Source organism: Schistocerca serialis, chromosome 10 (genome assembly GCF_023864345.2).
Source record: "Schistocerca serialis cubense isolate TAMUIC-IGC-003099 chromosome 10, iqSchSeri2.2, whole genome shotgun sequence".
Classification (NCBI taxonomy): domain Eukaryota; kingdom Metazoa; phylum Arthropoda; class Insecta; order Orthoptera; family Acrididae; genus Schistocerca; species Schistocerca serialis.
In genome coordinates, this window is record NC_064647.1 from 151,160,044 (window position 1) to 151,173,410 (window position 13,367).

At 44.9% G+C, this 13,367-nt stretch overlaps 1 protein-coding gene across 1 annotated transcript in view; it reads left to right on the forward strand.

Annotated features, from left to right (window-relative positions):
* The window catches only part of LOC126424536 (uncharacterized), a 49,727-nt gene extending 37,710 nt beyond the window's left edge, over nt 1-12,017 (forward strand). Inside the window, exons 7-8 of the mRNA XM_050087274.1 lie at nt 5,025-5,164; nt 11,651-12,017. Of these exons, the coding sequence (XP_049943231.1) occupies nt 5,025-5,164; nt 11,651-11,864 (354 nt within the window). The 3' untranslated portion in view covers nt 11,865-12,017. The remainder of the gene's footprint in view (nt 1-5,024; nt 5,165-11,650) is intronic.
* The last annotated feature ends 1,350 nt before the right edge of the window (nt 12,018-13,367 follow it).

Here is a 13,367-nt window from a genome sequence, read left to right on the forward strand (position 1 = left end):
ATTCCTAGACCGGCAAGGGAACTTGCTGTTCCAACAGGACAATGCACGTCCGCATGTATCCCGTGCCACCCAACGTGCTCTAGAAGGTGTAAGTCAACTACCCTGGCCAGCAAGATCTCCGGATCTGTCCCCCATTGAGCATGTTTGGGACTGGATGAAGCGTCGTCTCACGCGGTCTGCACGTCCAGCACGAACGCTGGTCCAACTGAGGCGCCAGGTGGAAATGGCATGGCAAGCCGTTCCACAGGACTACATCCAGCGTCTCTACGATCGTCTCCATGGGAGAATAGCAGCCTGCATTGCTGCGAAAGGTGGATATACACAGTACTAGTGCCGACATTGTGCATGCTCTGTTGCCTGTGTCTATGTGCCTGTGGTTCTGTCAGTGTGATCATGTGATGTATCTGACCCCAGGAATGTGTCAATAAAGTTTCCCCTTCCTGGGACAATGAATTCACGGTGTTCTTATTTCAATTTCCAGGAGTGTATATATAATTGAGTTACTTAAACAGAGGGGTCCACAAAAAAGTATCCACTGTTTGAAAGTCCATAACTTGCAAACTAATTGACGGAGTTGTTTCAGTTTTGGTGAAAGTGTAGCTTAAAGTCCAACTTAAAGATATCGCTGTAGGTGTTCGAAATGGTCACCATTACCATCCACACACAAACGATGCCGCCGGACTGCAGCATGAACTTCTGACTGCAACGTGTTTCATCCAAAGTGCGTGACTTTTGTCGATAAACGACGTCCTTTAGTGTACCCCACAGGTAAAAGTCCAGAGCAGTTAGGTCTGGGGAACGTGGTGGATACTCCACTGCACCTCAACGGCCTATCCATCTTCCTGGTAGATTTTCGTCGAGATACGCCCTAACAGATTTTGGTAGTGGGCTGGGGAACCATCTTGTTGAAAGTAAACTCTTCGGTCTCCATAAAAGTCTCGGATGGCAGGTAAAATGGATGTCTGAAGCTTCTGAAAGTACACCTCACCAGTAACTGTGCCGTCAAAGAAGAATGGCTCAATCAAGCACCGGTAAGACAACCCACACCACACATTTACTCATGGCAAATTCACGGCTTTGTCTACATGGACGTTCGAATTTTCGGCGGCCCTGTAGATGCAATTGTGGCGATTTACTGTACCACTAAGTTTGAACTGTGCCTCATCAGACCACACAATCATGTCTGCAAACACTTCATCGTTGCGCACCATGTTAGTAAACCACTCGCAGCACTCCATTCTACGATCTGAGTCGTCCTTGTTCATTGCGTGTAGCAATCGTCGGATGTAGCATTTCCACTTTGCTGTCTTCGAAACACTAAAAGATGTCGTTTTTCGACAAAAGCCACGCACATTGGATGAACTTCGAGAATCCATCGTACATTCTTGTGCAAATATCCAACTGAACACGTTGCAATCAGTAGTTCGTGCAGCAGTTCGGCGGCATCGTTTGTGTGTGGATGATAATGGTGACCATTTCGAACACCTACAGCGATATCTGTAAGTTCGACTTTAAGCTACACTTTCACCAAAACTGAAACAACTCCGTCAATTAGTTTGCAAGTTATGGACTTTTAAACAGTGGATACATTTTTTTGAACCCCTCTGTATAATCGGCCATGCTGTAGGAATTACGCAGTTTTTATGTACTGATTCCCTTGTTTATAGAATGATAATTCATCAGGTTTGAACCATCTATTCATATTTCCTAACATAAGCCACCTTTCCGGTTAGAGGACAATAGATTGTGTGTTGGCACAGTGTTTCTCCCTCTCCATTCTCTTATCATCATCATCAATGCCACAAACATGACACTACTCTACACACACACACACACACACACACACACACACACACACACCAGACATGCACACACACACACACACACACACACACACACACACACACACGACGTGTGAACATGCACGTGGAATAGTCACCTTGTAGACAGTGTTATCTAAGTTCAGACTAGCTGCTTCGCCCCACCCATTCTCTCTTTACTAATACCATCAATACCACAAATATGACCCTGCACACACTCACGTACTCATTGTGGCCAAGCACACGATGCAGCCAAGTGCTAGTACGTGGTTTCTCTGTATCCCTACTCAAATGACCATTATTATCAACGTCTCAAATAGGATGCTACATTAAACTTGACAAACAAACATTGTGGTCAACCACAGGACACAGATGGTATTGGGACTCCTGACACTCGGTCTAAACAAGTGGTGTAAACAAGTAAAATCAGAGACCAGGAGTCACAGAAGTAATTATATAAGATTAAGACATCAGATACTTGCATTATCTATAAAATTTTGGTGTTATTAGAAGGAAACGTAGTAGGTGAATATTGATTGGGGCTAAGAAATGAAAGAGGAAGCCGCCTGGTAGAATTTTGCGCAGAGCACAACTTAATCATAGCTAACACTTGGTTCAAGAATCATAAACGAAGGCTGTATACATTGAAGAAGCCTGGAGATACTGACAGGTTGAAGATACATTATCTAATGGTAAGCCAGATATTTAGGAACCAGGTTTTAAATTGTAAGACATTTCCAGCGGAAGATGTGGAACCTGACCACAATTTATTGGTTATGACCTGTAGATTAAAACTGAAGAAACTGCAAAAAGGTAGGAATTTAAGGAGATGGGACCTCGATAAACTGAAAGAACCAGAGGTTGTACAGAGTTTCAGGGAGAGCATAAGGGAACAATTGACAGGAATGCGGGAAAGAAATACAGTAGAAGAAGAATGGGTAGCTTTGAGGAATGAAATAGTGAAGCCAGCAGAGGATCAAGTAGGTAAAAAGACGAGGGCTAGTAGAAATCCTTGGGTAACAGAAGAGATACTGAATTTAATTGATGAAAGGAGAAAGTATAAAAATGCAGTAAATGAAGCAGGCAAAAATGAATACAAACGTCTCAAAAATGAGATCGACAGGAAGTGCAGAATGGCTAAGCAGGGATGGCTAGAGGACAAATGTAAGGATGTAGAGGCTTATCTCACAAAGGGTAAGATACATACTGCCTACAGGAAAATTAAAGCGACCTTTGGAGAAAAGAGAGCCACTTGTATGAATATCAAGAGCGCAGATGGAAACCCAGTTCTAAGCAAAGTAGGGAAAGCAGAAAGGTGGAAGGAGTATATAGAGGGTCTATACAAGGACGATGTACTTGAGGACAATATTATGGAAATGGAAGAGGATGTAGATGAAGATGAAATGCGAGATACGATACTGCGTGAAGAGTTTTACAGAGCACTGAAAGACCTGAGTCGAAACAAGGCCCCCGGAGTAGACAACATTCCATTGGAACTACTGATGGCCTTGGGAGAGCCAGTCCTCACAAAACAGTACCATCTGGTGAGCAAGATGTACGAAACAGGCGAAATACCCTCAGACTTCAAGAAGAATATAATAATTCCAATCCCAAAGAAAGCAGGTGTTGACAGATGTGAAAATTACCGAACTATCAGTTTAATAAGTCACAGCTGCAAAATACTAACGCGAATTCCTTACAGAAGAATGGAAAAACTAGTAGAAGCCGACCTCTTGGAAGATCAGTTTGGATTCCGTAGAAATGTTGGAACACGTGAGGCAATACTGACCCTACGAATTATCTTACAAGCTAGATTAAGGAAGGGCAAACCTACGTTTCTATCATTTGTAGACTTAGAGAAAGCTTTTGACAATGTTGACTGGAATACTCTCTTTCAAATTCTGAATGTGGCAGGGGTAAAATACAGGGAGGGAAAGGCTATTTACAATTTGTACAGAAACCAGATGGCAGTTATAAGAATCGAGGGGCATGAAAGGGAAGCAGTGGTTGGGAAGGGAGTGAGACAGGGCTGTAGCCTATCCCCTATGTTAATCAATCTGTACATTGAGCAAGCAGTGAAGGAAACAAAAGAAAAATTCGGAGTAGGTATTAAAATCCATGGAGAACAAATAAAAACTTTGAGGTTCGCCGATGACATTGTAATTCTGTCAGAGACGGCAAAGGACCTGGAAGAGCAGCTGAACGGAATGAACAATGTCTTGAAAGGAATATATAAGATGAACATCAACAAAAGCAAAACGAGGATAATGGAATGTAGTCGAATTAAATCGGGTGATGCTGAGAGTATTAGATAAGGAAATGAGACACTTAAAGTAGTTAAGGAGTTTTGCTATTTGGGGAGCAAAATAACTGATGATGGTCGAAGTAGAGAGGATATAAAATGTAGACGGGCAATGGCAAGGAAAGCGTTCCAGAAGAAGAGAAATTTGTTAACATCGAGTATAGATTTAAATGTCAGGAAGTCATTTCTGAAAGTATTTGTATGGAGTGTAGCCATGTATGGAAGTGAAACATTGACGATAAATGGTTTGGACAAGAAGAGAATAGAAGCTTTCGAAATGTGGTGCTACAGAAGAATGCTGAAGATTAGATGGGTGGATCACATAACTAATGAGGAAGTGTTGAATAGGATTGGGGAGAAGAGGTTTGTGGCACAACTTGACTAGAAGAATGGATCGGTTGGTAGGACATATTCTGAGGCATCAAGGGATCACCAATTTAGTATTGGAGGGCAGGGTGGAGGGTAAAAATCGTAGGGGGAGACCAAAAGACGAATACACTAAGCAGATGCAGAAGGATGTAGGTTGCGGTAGGTACTGGGAGATGAAGAAGCTTGCACAGGATAGAGTAGCATGGAGAGCTGCATCAAACCAGTCTTAGGACTGAAGACCACAACAACAACAACATATAGTGTGTCTCTGTGGTGGAGATTAGAAAAGTGAGTCGGCCCAAGGTAGGTCACTGTAGTATGTATGACTACTTAATATGGTCATTCGTTGCGGTCTGTTGGTCCTTGTTTTAATCAAGTATTTGAATAACCATTACAGATAGCATGCAGTTATTGGTTGTAATACATACTATGTAGTTTTACAATCCCTCTTTGCCCGTAAAGGTATATTTGAGCACTGGAAATCCAACTATACCGTGGCCCTAATCGCAGTGTAATTTCTATCTCCACCTCAGGCTGCCAAGCTGAACATCAACGCAGACGTGAACAAGCAGATGGTCCAGGAGCAGATGGGCTACATTCTGGGAGACACCGGGTACAGCTACGTGGTCGGATTCGGCAGCAACTACCCGCACAGCCCCCACCACCGTTCCTCGTGAGTGTTGACCTCCACTTCTTACTTACTGGCAAAACTGACGTCTCTTCTCCAGATTATATTACTTTCAGCATAACATTCGAGCTTCATACTAAAGCAATAATTTCAGGCAGAGAAGATAATAAATTCCTGCTGGCGACGATGTTATTAGGACAGGAAAGCATCGTTGTTGCACCGTCACAGGAAACTGCAGTAAAACTTGAGCGAAATTGTCACTTGTTGTAATGGACCGTAGGTCTCTTTATAAAGGTATGAATGTGAAAGAATGCGTACCACGAAGTTAAATAACCTAATAGTGTCTCATCACAAGAGTAGTGGGGAATTTCTTGACAATGTCATATTGTACAGGGCTGGCAAAATATGAGTGTTTCCTGAAAAGAAATGGTTTCGAATGTTTAAGAGAAAACTCTTGAAGATGTCTATTGACACACAGTCGACGTGGGTTTAGAAAACATCGTTCCTGTGAAACACATGAAGTGTTGAGTGCTATGGACAAGGGATTTCAGATCGATTACGTATTTCTGGATTTCCGGAAGGCTTTTGACACTGTACCACACAAGCTGCTTCTAGTGAAGTTGCGTGCTCATGGAATATCGTCTCACAAGGAGTTATGTGACTGGATTTGTGATTTCCTGTCAGAGAGCTCATAGTTTGTCGTAATTGACGGAAAGTCATCGAGTAAAACAGAAGCGATCTCTGGCATTCCCCAAGGTAGAGTTACAGGTCTTTTGCTGTTCCTTATCTATATAAACGATTTGGGAGACAACCTGAGCAGCCGTCTTCGGGTTGTTGGCAGATGACGCTGTCGTTTATCGACTATAAACTCATCAGAAGATCAAAACAAATTGCAAAATATTTAGAAAAGACATCTGAATGGTGCGAAAATTCGCAATTGACCCTAAATAACGAAAAGTGTGAGGTCATCCTCTTGAGTGCTAAAAGGAATCGGTTGAACATCGGTTACACGATAAATCAGTATAATCTAAAAGCCGTAAATTCAACTAAATTCCTAGGTATTATAATTACGAACTACTTAAATTGGAAGGAACACATAGAAAAGGTTGTGGGGAAGGCTAACCAAAGACTGCGTTTTATTGAAAGCACAGTTAGAAAATGAAACAGATATACTAAAGAGACTGCCTACACTACGCTTGTCCGTCCTCTTTTACAATACTGCTGCGCTGTGTGCGATCCTTACCAGATAGAGCTGACGGAGTACATCGAAAAAGTTCAAGGAAGTGTAGTACGTTTTGTATTATCGCGAAATATGGGAGAGAGTGTCACAGAAACGATACACGATTTGGGCTGGACATCTTTAAAAGAAAGGCGTTTTTCGTTGCGACGAAACCTTATCATGAAATTCCAATCACCAACTTTCTCCTCAGAAAGCGAAAATATTTTGTTGACACCTACCTACACATGGAGAAACTATCACCACTATAAAATAAGGAAAATCAGAGCTCGTACAGAAAGATATAGGTGTTGGTTCTTTCCGCGTGCTATACGAGATTGGAATAATAGAGAATTGTGAAGGTGGTTCGATGAACCTTCTGCCAGGCACTTAAATGTTATTTGCAGGGTATCCATGTGGATGTAAATGAAGATTTTTAAGTAAAATAAACTTTGGTATACTACTCTTCATGTCTAGATATTAATTTCTCAACATAGTCACCAGCGACGAATGTATTTCAGCCAGTGGGAGACCAATTTGTTGACACCATCACTGCAGAATGTTTGACTTTGTTGAGAGAGCCGCAACTTCACGTCTTTTTGCACTGTTTCATTACTGTTTAAGTGAAGTCCTCAAAGGAGTTCTTTAGGTTCTGGAATATGACGAAAATGGGAACAGGCTAGGCCGGGAGTGTCTGGAGGATGATCGCCGACAATGAACCCAAGGTGTCGCATTGTTACAGATGTCGCAGCGCTCATGTGTTGCCTGGCGTTGTCACACTGAACGAGTGGTTCAAATGGCTCTGAACACTATGCGACTTAACTTCTAAGGTCATCAGTCGCCTAGAACTTAGAACTAATTAATCCTAACTAACCTAAGGACATCACACACATCCATGCCCGAGGCAGGATTCGAACCTGCGACCGGAGCGGTCGCTCGGCTCCAGACTGTAGCGCCCAGAACCGCACGGCCACTCCGGCCGGCACTGAACGAGTGGGTCCTCCATGTGTGTACGAACTCTTCGAATTCGAAAGAGTATTACAGCAGCGACACAGTTACGTTACACACCTCCATGTTACACGCTCCAGATCGGAGCTCTCTAGCGGCAGAGGGCTGGAGATATGGTAGACATGAAGACAGAAGATATAAAATGTTTGTCTGTTTACTTCAAAAAAGTCTAAGATATTTCCAATATTAAATTCGGAGGCACTACTTTTGAGCTTGTCTTCGTAAAAGTGGCCTCGAAAATATTTGATGCACCAAGACAGGCAACCCAACCTACGTGTTCCGCACATAGAGTAGATGATATAAAGTGGGGTGAGTATGTTAAAAATGTTCAAATGTGTGTGAAATCTTATGGGACTTAACTGCTAAGGTCATCAGACCCTAAGTTTACACACTACTTAACCTAAATTATCCTAGGGACAAACACACACACCCATGCCCGAGGGAGGACTCGAACCTCCGCCGGGACCAGCAGCACAGTCCATGACTGCAGCGCCCCTGACCGCTCGGCTAATCCCGCGTGGCGCGTATGTTAAAGTGCTTGAAGTATATCTCGGACTAGTATTTATTTTGCCACCATCTACACTCCTGGAAATTGAAATAAGAACACCGTGAATTCATTGTCCCAGGAAGGGGAAACTTTATTGACACATTCCTGGGGTCAGATACATCACATCATCACACTGACAGAACCACGGGCACATAGACACAGGCAACAGAGCATGCACAATGTCGGCACTAGTACAGTGTATATCCACCTTTCGCAGCAATGCAGGCAGCTATTCTCCCATGGAGACGATCGTAGAGATGCTGGATGTAGTCCTATGGAACGGCTTGCCATGCCATTTCCACCTGGCGCCTCAGTTGGACCAGCGTTCGTGCTGGGCGTGCAGACCGCGTGAGACGACGCTTCATCCAGTCCCAAACATGCTCAATGGGGGACAGATCCGGAGATCTTGCTGGCCAGGGTAGTTGACTTACACCTTCTAGAGCACATTGGGTGGCACGGGATACATGTGGACGTGCATTGTCCTGTTGGAACAGCAAGTTCCCTTGCCGGTCTAGGAATGGCAGAACGATGGGTTCGATGACGGTTTGGATGTACCGTGCACTATTCAGTGTCCCCTCGACGATCACCAGTGGTGTACGGCCATTGTAGGAGATCGCTCCCCACACCATGATGCCGGGTGTTGGCCCTGTGTGCCTTGGTCGTATGCAGTCCTGATTGTGGCGCTCACCTGCACGGCGCCAAACACGCATACGACCATGATTGGCACCAAGGCAGAAGCGACTCTCATCGCTGAAGACGACAAGTCTCCATTTGTCCCTCCATTCACGCCTGTCGCGACACCACTGGAGGCGGGCTGCACGATGTTGGGGCGTGAGCGGAAGACGGCCTAACGGTGTGCGGGACCGTAGCCCAGCTTCATGGAGACGGTTGCGAATGGTCCTCGCCGATACCCCAGGAGCAACAGTGTCCCTAATTTGCTGGGAAGTGGCGGTGCGGTCCCCTACGGCACTGCGTAGGATCCTACGGTCTCGGCGTGCATCCGTGCGTGGCTGCGGTCCGGTCCCAGGTCGACGGGCACGTGCACCTTCCGCCGACCACTGGCGACAACATCGATGTACTGTGGAGACCTCACGCCCCACGTGTTGAGCAATTCGGCGGTACGTCCACCCGGCCTCCCGCATGCCTACTATACGCCCTCGCTCAAAGTCCGTCAACTGCACATACGGTTCACGTCCACGCTGTCGCGGCATACTACCAGTGTTAAAGACTGCGATGGAGCTCCGTATGCCACGGCAAACTGGCTGACACTGACGGCGGCGGTGCACAAATGCTGCGCAGCTAGCGCCATTCGACGGCCAACACCGCGGTTCCTGGTGTGTCCGCTGTGCCGTGCGTGTGATCATTGCTTGTACAGCCCTCTCGCAGTGTCCGGAGCAAGTATGGTGGGTCTGACACACCGGTGTCAATGTGTTCTTTTTTCCATTTCCAGGAGTGTATAATAATTTTATATATAGTACTAACAATGGATATGAAATGGTCATGTACAATCAGCGTTAGATTTGTTGGAAGATTTCTGTGAAAGTGCAACAAATTCTAGAGCACTGCTTCAGTGTTTGGAGTCCTTATCAATAGGGCGTGACAGCAGACAAACTGGTGGGACCGCAAAAAGTAGGTATAACCTTTACGAAAATTTAACGGAAGTACTTGGAGAACTTAAATAAGAGTCCTTTGAAGGAAGACCGGTAGTTACCATGAAACAGCATCTGGGAAATTTATAGAACTAGTATTCTCAGTGGACTGTGCCAGCGCTTTGATGTCATCACCTTATATTCCTTGCAGGGGCCATGAGGATGAGATACGAGAAATTAGAAAACGTGCAGAGGCATCTATCCTTATTTTCGCGGGTCAGTATGAGAATAGGAAAGAAAATCGATGGAAAGATGACCTACGCCATGCAGTGAAAGGTCGCTTGAGGAGTAGATGTACAGAGGGAGCACAGGCTCAGAAAACACAGACGTAGGCGAGGGCTTCAGATGTTATTTTCAAACGAAACGCCCCATCAGTTGAAGGTATACATTTTAGTGGTCAGTAAGGCCGGAGAAAATATTCTGCAAGAACAACAACAATGACGACTGCAGAGAATCGCTCAACACGACAGAAGTGCAACCCTTCCGCAAATTGCGGCAGATTTCAACTCTGGGCCATCAACAAGTGTCAGCATGAGAACCATTCAACGAAACATCATCGATATGGGCTTTCAGAGTCGAGGGCCCACTCGTGTACCCTTGATGACTGCACGACACACAGCATTACACCTCACCTGGACCCGTCAACACCGACATTGGACTGTTGATGACTGGAAACATGTCGCCTGGTCGGGCGAGTCTCGTTTCGTATCGAGCGTATGGACGTGTACGGGTATGGAGACAACCTCATGAATCCATGAACCCTGTAGTTCAGCAGGGGACTGTTCAACCTGTTGGAGTCCCTGTAATGGTGTGGGCGCGTGCAAATGCAATGGCCCCTGATACGTCTGGATACGACTCTGACAGGTGACTCTTACCTAAGCATCTTATCCAATCACCTGCATACACTCATGTCCACTGTGCATTCCGACGGACTTGGACAATTCCAGCAAGACAATGCCATACCCCACAACCCCATGCTCGTAATTGGTACAGAGCTGCTCTACGAACACTCTTCTGAGTTTAATATCTTCTGTTGGCCACCAAATTCCCCAGACATGAACATTATTGAGCATATCTGGGATGCTTTGCAAAATGTGTTTAGAAGAGATCTCCACCCCTTCGTACTCTTTCGTATTTATGGACAATGCGATACCCCACAAGCCCATGCTCCTAATTGGTACAGCTGCTCTACGAACACTCTTCTGAGTTTAATCTCTTCTGTTGGCCACCAAATTTCCCAGACATGAACATTATTGGGCATATCTGGGATGCCTTGCAACATGCTGTTTAGAAGAGATCTCCACCCCTTCGTATTCTTTCGTATTTATGGACACCCTTGCAGAATTCATGTTGTCGGTTTTCTCCAGCACTACTTCAGATGTTAGTCGAGTCCATGCCACGTCTGGTTGCGGCACTTCTGGGTGCTCGCTGGGGCCCTACACAACATTAGGCAGTCATACCAGTTTCTCTCAGTGTATATTAAGAAAAGAAAGTGGTAGCTCAACCTGCTGAATTAATAGTCGACTAGAATATCACAGTTAGGTATGATGTGAAGAGAAAATATTACAATTACATCAATACTGTAACTGAAACAATATAAAAAGGGACTGAAGTAAACGCCCCTGTACAAAAGAGTGATTACAGGGCTCGAAAACAACACGCTGTTGCTAAAGAAAAACGCATACATTGCAAGGTAAAAGGCACATCACTGAGAGCGAGCGAGAGGCGTACGGTCTAATGGTGGCACACGGTACTAGAACCGAGTGGGTTTACCTCAGCTGCAGCATAGAAGTGTTGGCAGCTGGTGGCCATCACACTTGTAATAAGTGTGATTGTCGCATCTAGCAACCAACAAAGCCATATATTGATTCTCCGACTAACTGGTATTACGACTGTTTGATGTCTGTAGCACTCACTTAAACTGTCTCCACGTGGATGGCTGGCTAAGCTTTACTCACAGAACGCTCTTGTGGCTATAATAGTTTACCACTGCTGCAGAGTGTGCCAACCCAAATTGCCATCAGCATCACAAGTTGCCATCACCATCTCTCAAGTTCTGCACGACGTAGTGTTAATCTGTAAACTGCAGGTCTCAGTGACACTGTTTGCAGCTCGTGCCCTGATGCGCCGGCGACGTGCGACTGGAACTTCTACAACTCGGCGGAACCGAATGCGCACGTGCTGTACGGCGCGCTGATGGGCGGACCGGACGCGAACGACGCCTTCACGGACACGCGTACCGACTGGGCGCACACCGAGCCCACGCTGGACTACAACGCCGGCTTCCAGGGCGTGCTCGCCGCCATGATCCAGCTCGGCCTCTAGGGCAGCCAACTCACTGCGCGCCAGGGATGCCAACCTGTGGGCGCTCCACCAGCCTGCCCCCACAATGTGGCTGCTTTCCACTATTATCAACCATTCTGCGTTTTGTAAGAAACAATTATATCGCCTTTGCTTTACTTGTTCGAAACGCCTCTGGCTGTAAATAAAGTGGTTTAGATTTTAACAGAAAGAAACCTAATGCTGTAGTCACTGCTCCCGAGGATCAACTGCACTGTGCAGCACGGCTGCCAACCTGACAAACGAGCGCCATCCTACTCAGTAATCGTGCTGCATCTCTGTTGCGACTGTTGTGCACCAGTTTATATTCTCTCAGTATTCTATATCGATTTCATGACAAATCAGTTACCCTTGGCTGTTAAAAATGGTTCTCAAAAGACTTTGGCTACAAGTGAAATAGTTTCGTTTTTGAGCTAAAAATATCAATTACTGTTTGCAGCGCAGAAAGCAGTAATTCCACTATGCACCAGTGCTGACAGTCTGCCAATCCACTCTAGCCTTTTCGGAAATCGTACTGCATCTACATTATTTCTGCTGTGTTACCAACTTACCATTTCCTACGATTTTGCGAGAAACCTTTAGCTGTTAAAAAAGGTGATTCAAAAAATCTGACTATGAAAGAAATATTGTTTCTAACACAAAAATATCTGCTGCTGTAGTCACTGTTACAACCCCAACTATGTCATTCAGTAAGTTATTTTCATTTTGAAGGATATTTCATTTCTCTGTAACATTGATAATACGACCAAAGATAGGGCTCCTGCGTGAACAAAGGAACATTTCACGTCATCAGCGGACCTCTGAGTGAGCTTACTCATTAAACGGGCCAAAATTATGACCCTTACGGCTTCCAGTGTGTAAGAGGTTTTAAGGGGTGAGAGCAAAGAAACTGGTAACAATTTAGCTAATATGACACAGACTGGACATAGTAGCTGAGGGAAACGCAGTGACAACCTAGATTATCTACAACCGTAGATAGCTGATTTTCTAACATTTTTGATTCTGAGAAAGCTCTCTTTCAGAACAAATTTTACATTGTGAACATTCATTATCTTAAATTTATACCTGATACCAGTACATAACCAGCTGTAGTGCCCAACAATCAGAGTGCGTATGTGTTTGCTTTGTGACCTTCTCTATAGGTTTAGTCAATTGTAAAGTTAGTGTGTAAGTACTAGAGTTCAAAAATGGTTCAAATGGCTCTGAGCAGTATGGGACTTAAGTTCTGAAGTCATCAGTCCTCTAGAACTTAGAACTAATTAAAACTAACTAATCTAAGGACAACACACACATCCATGCCCGAGACAGGATTCGAACCTGCGACCGTAGTGGTCACGCGGTTCCAGACTGTAGAGCCTAGAACCGCTCGGCCACACCGGCCGGCAAGTACTAGAGTTAACTTGATTTGTAATTTGTTCTCCTAACATTTCGCTATCCCTTTTTCTTTCTTGGGAAATGTTTCATCATTGACGACTTGCTAATATCTCA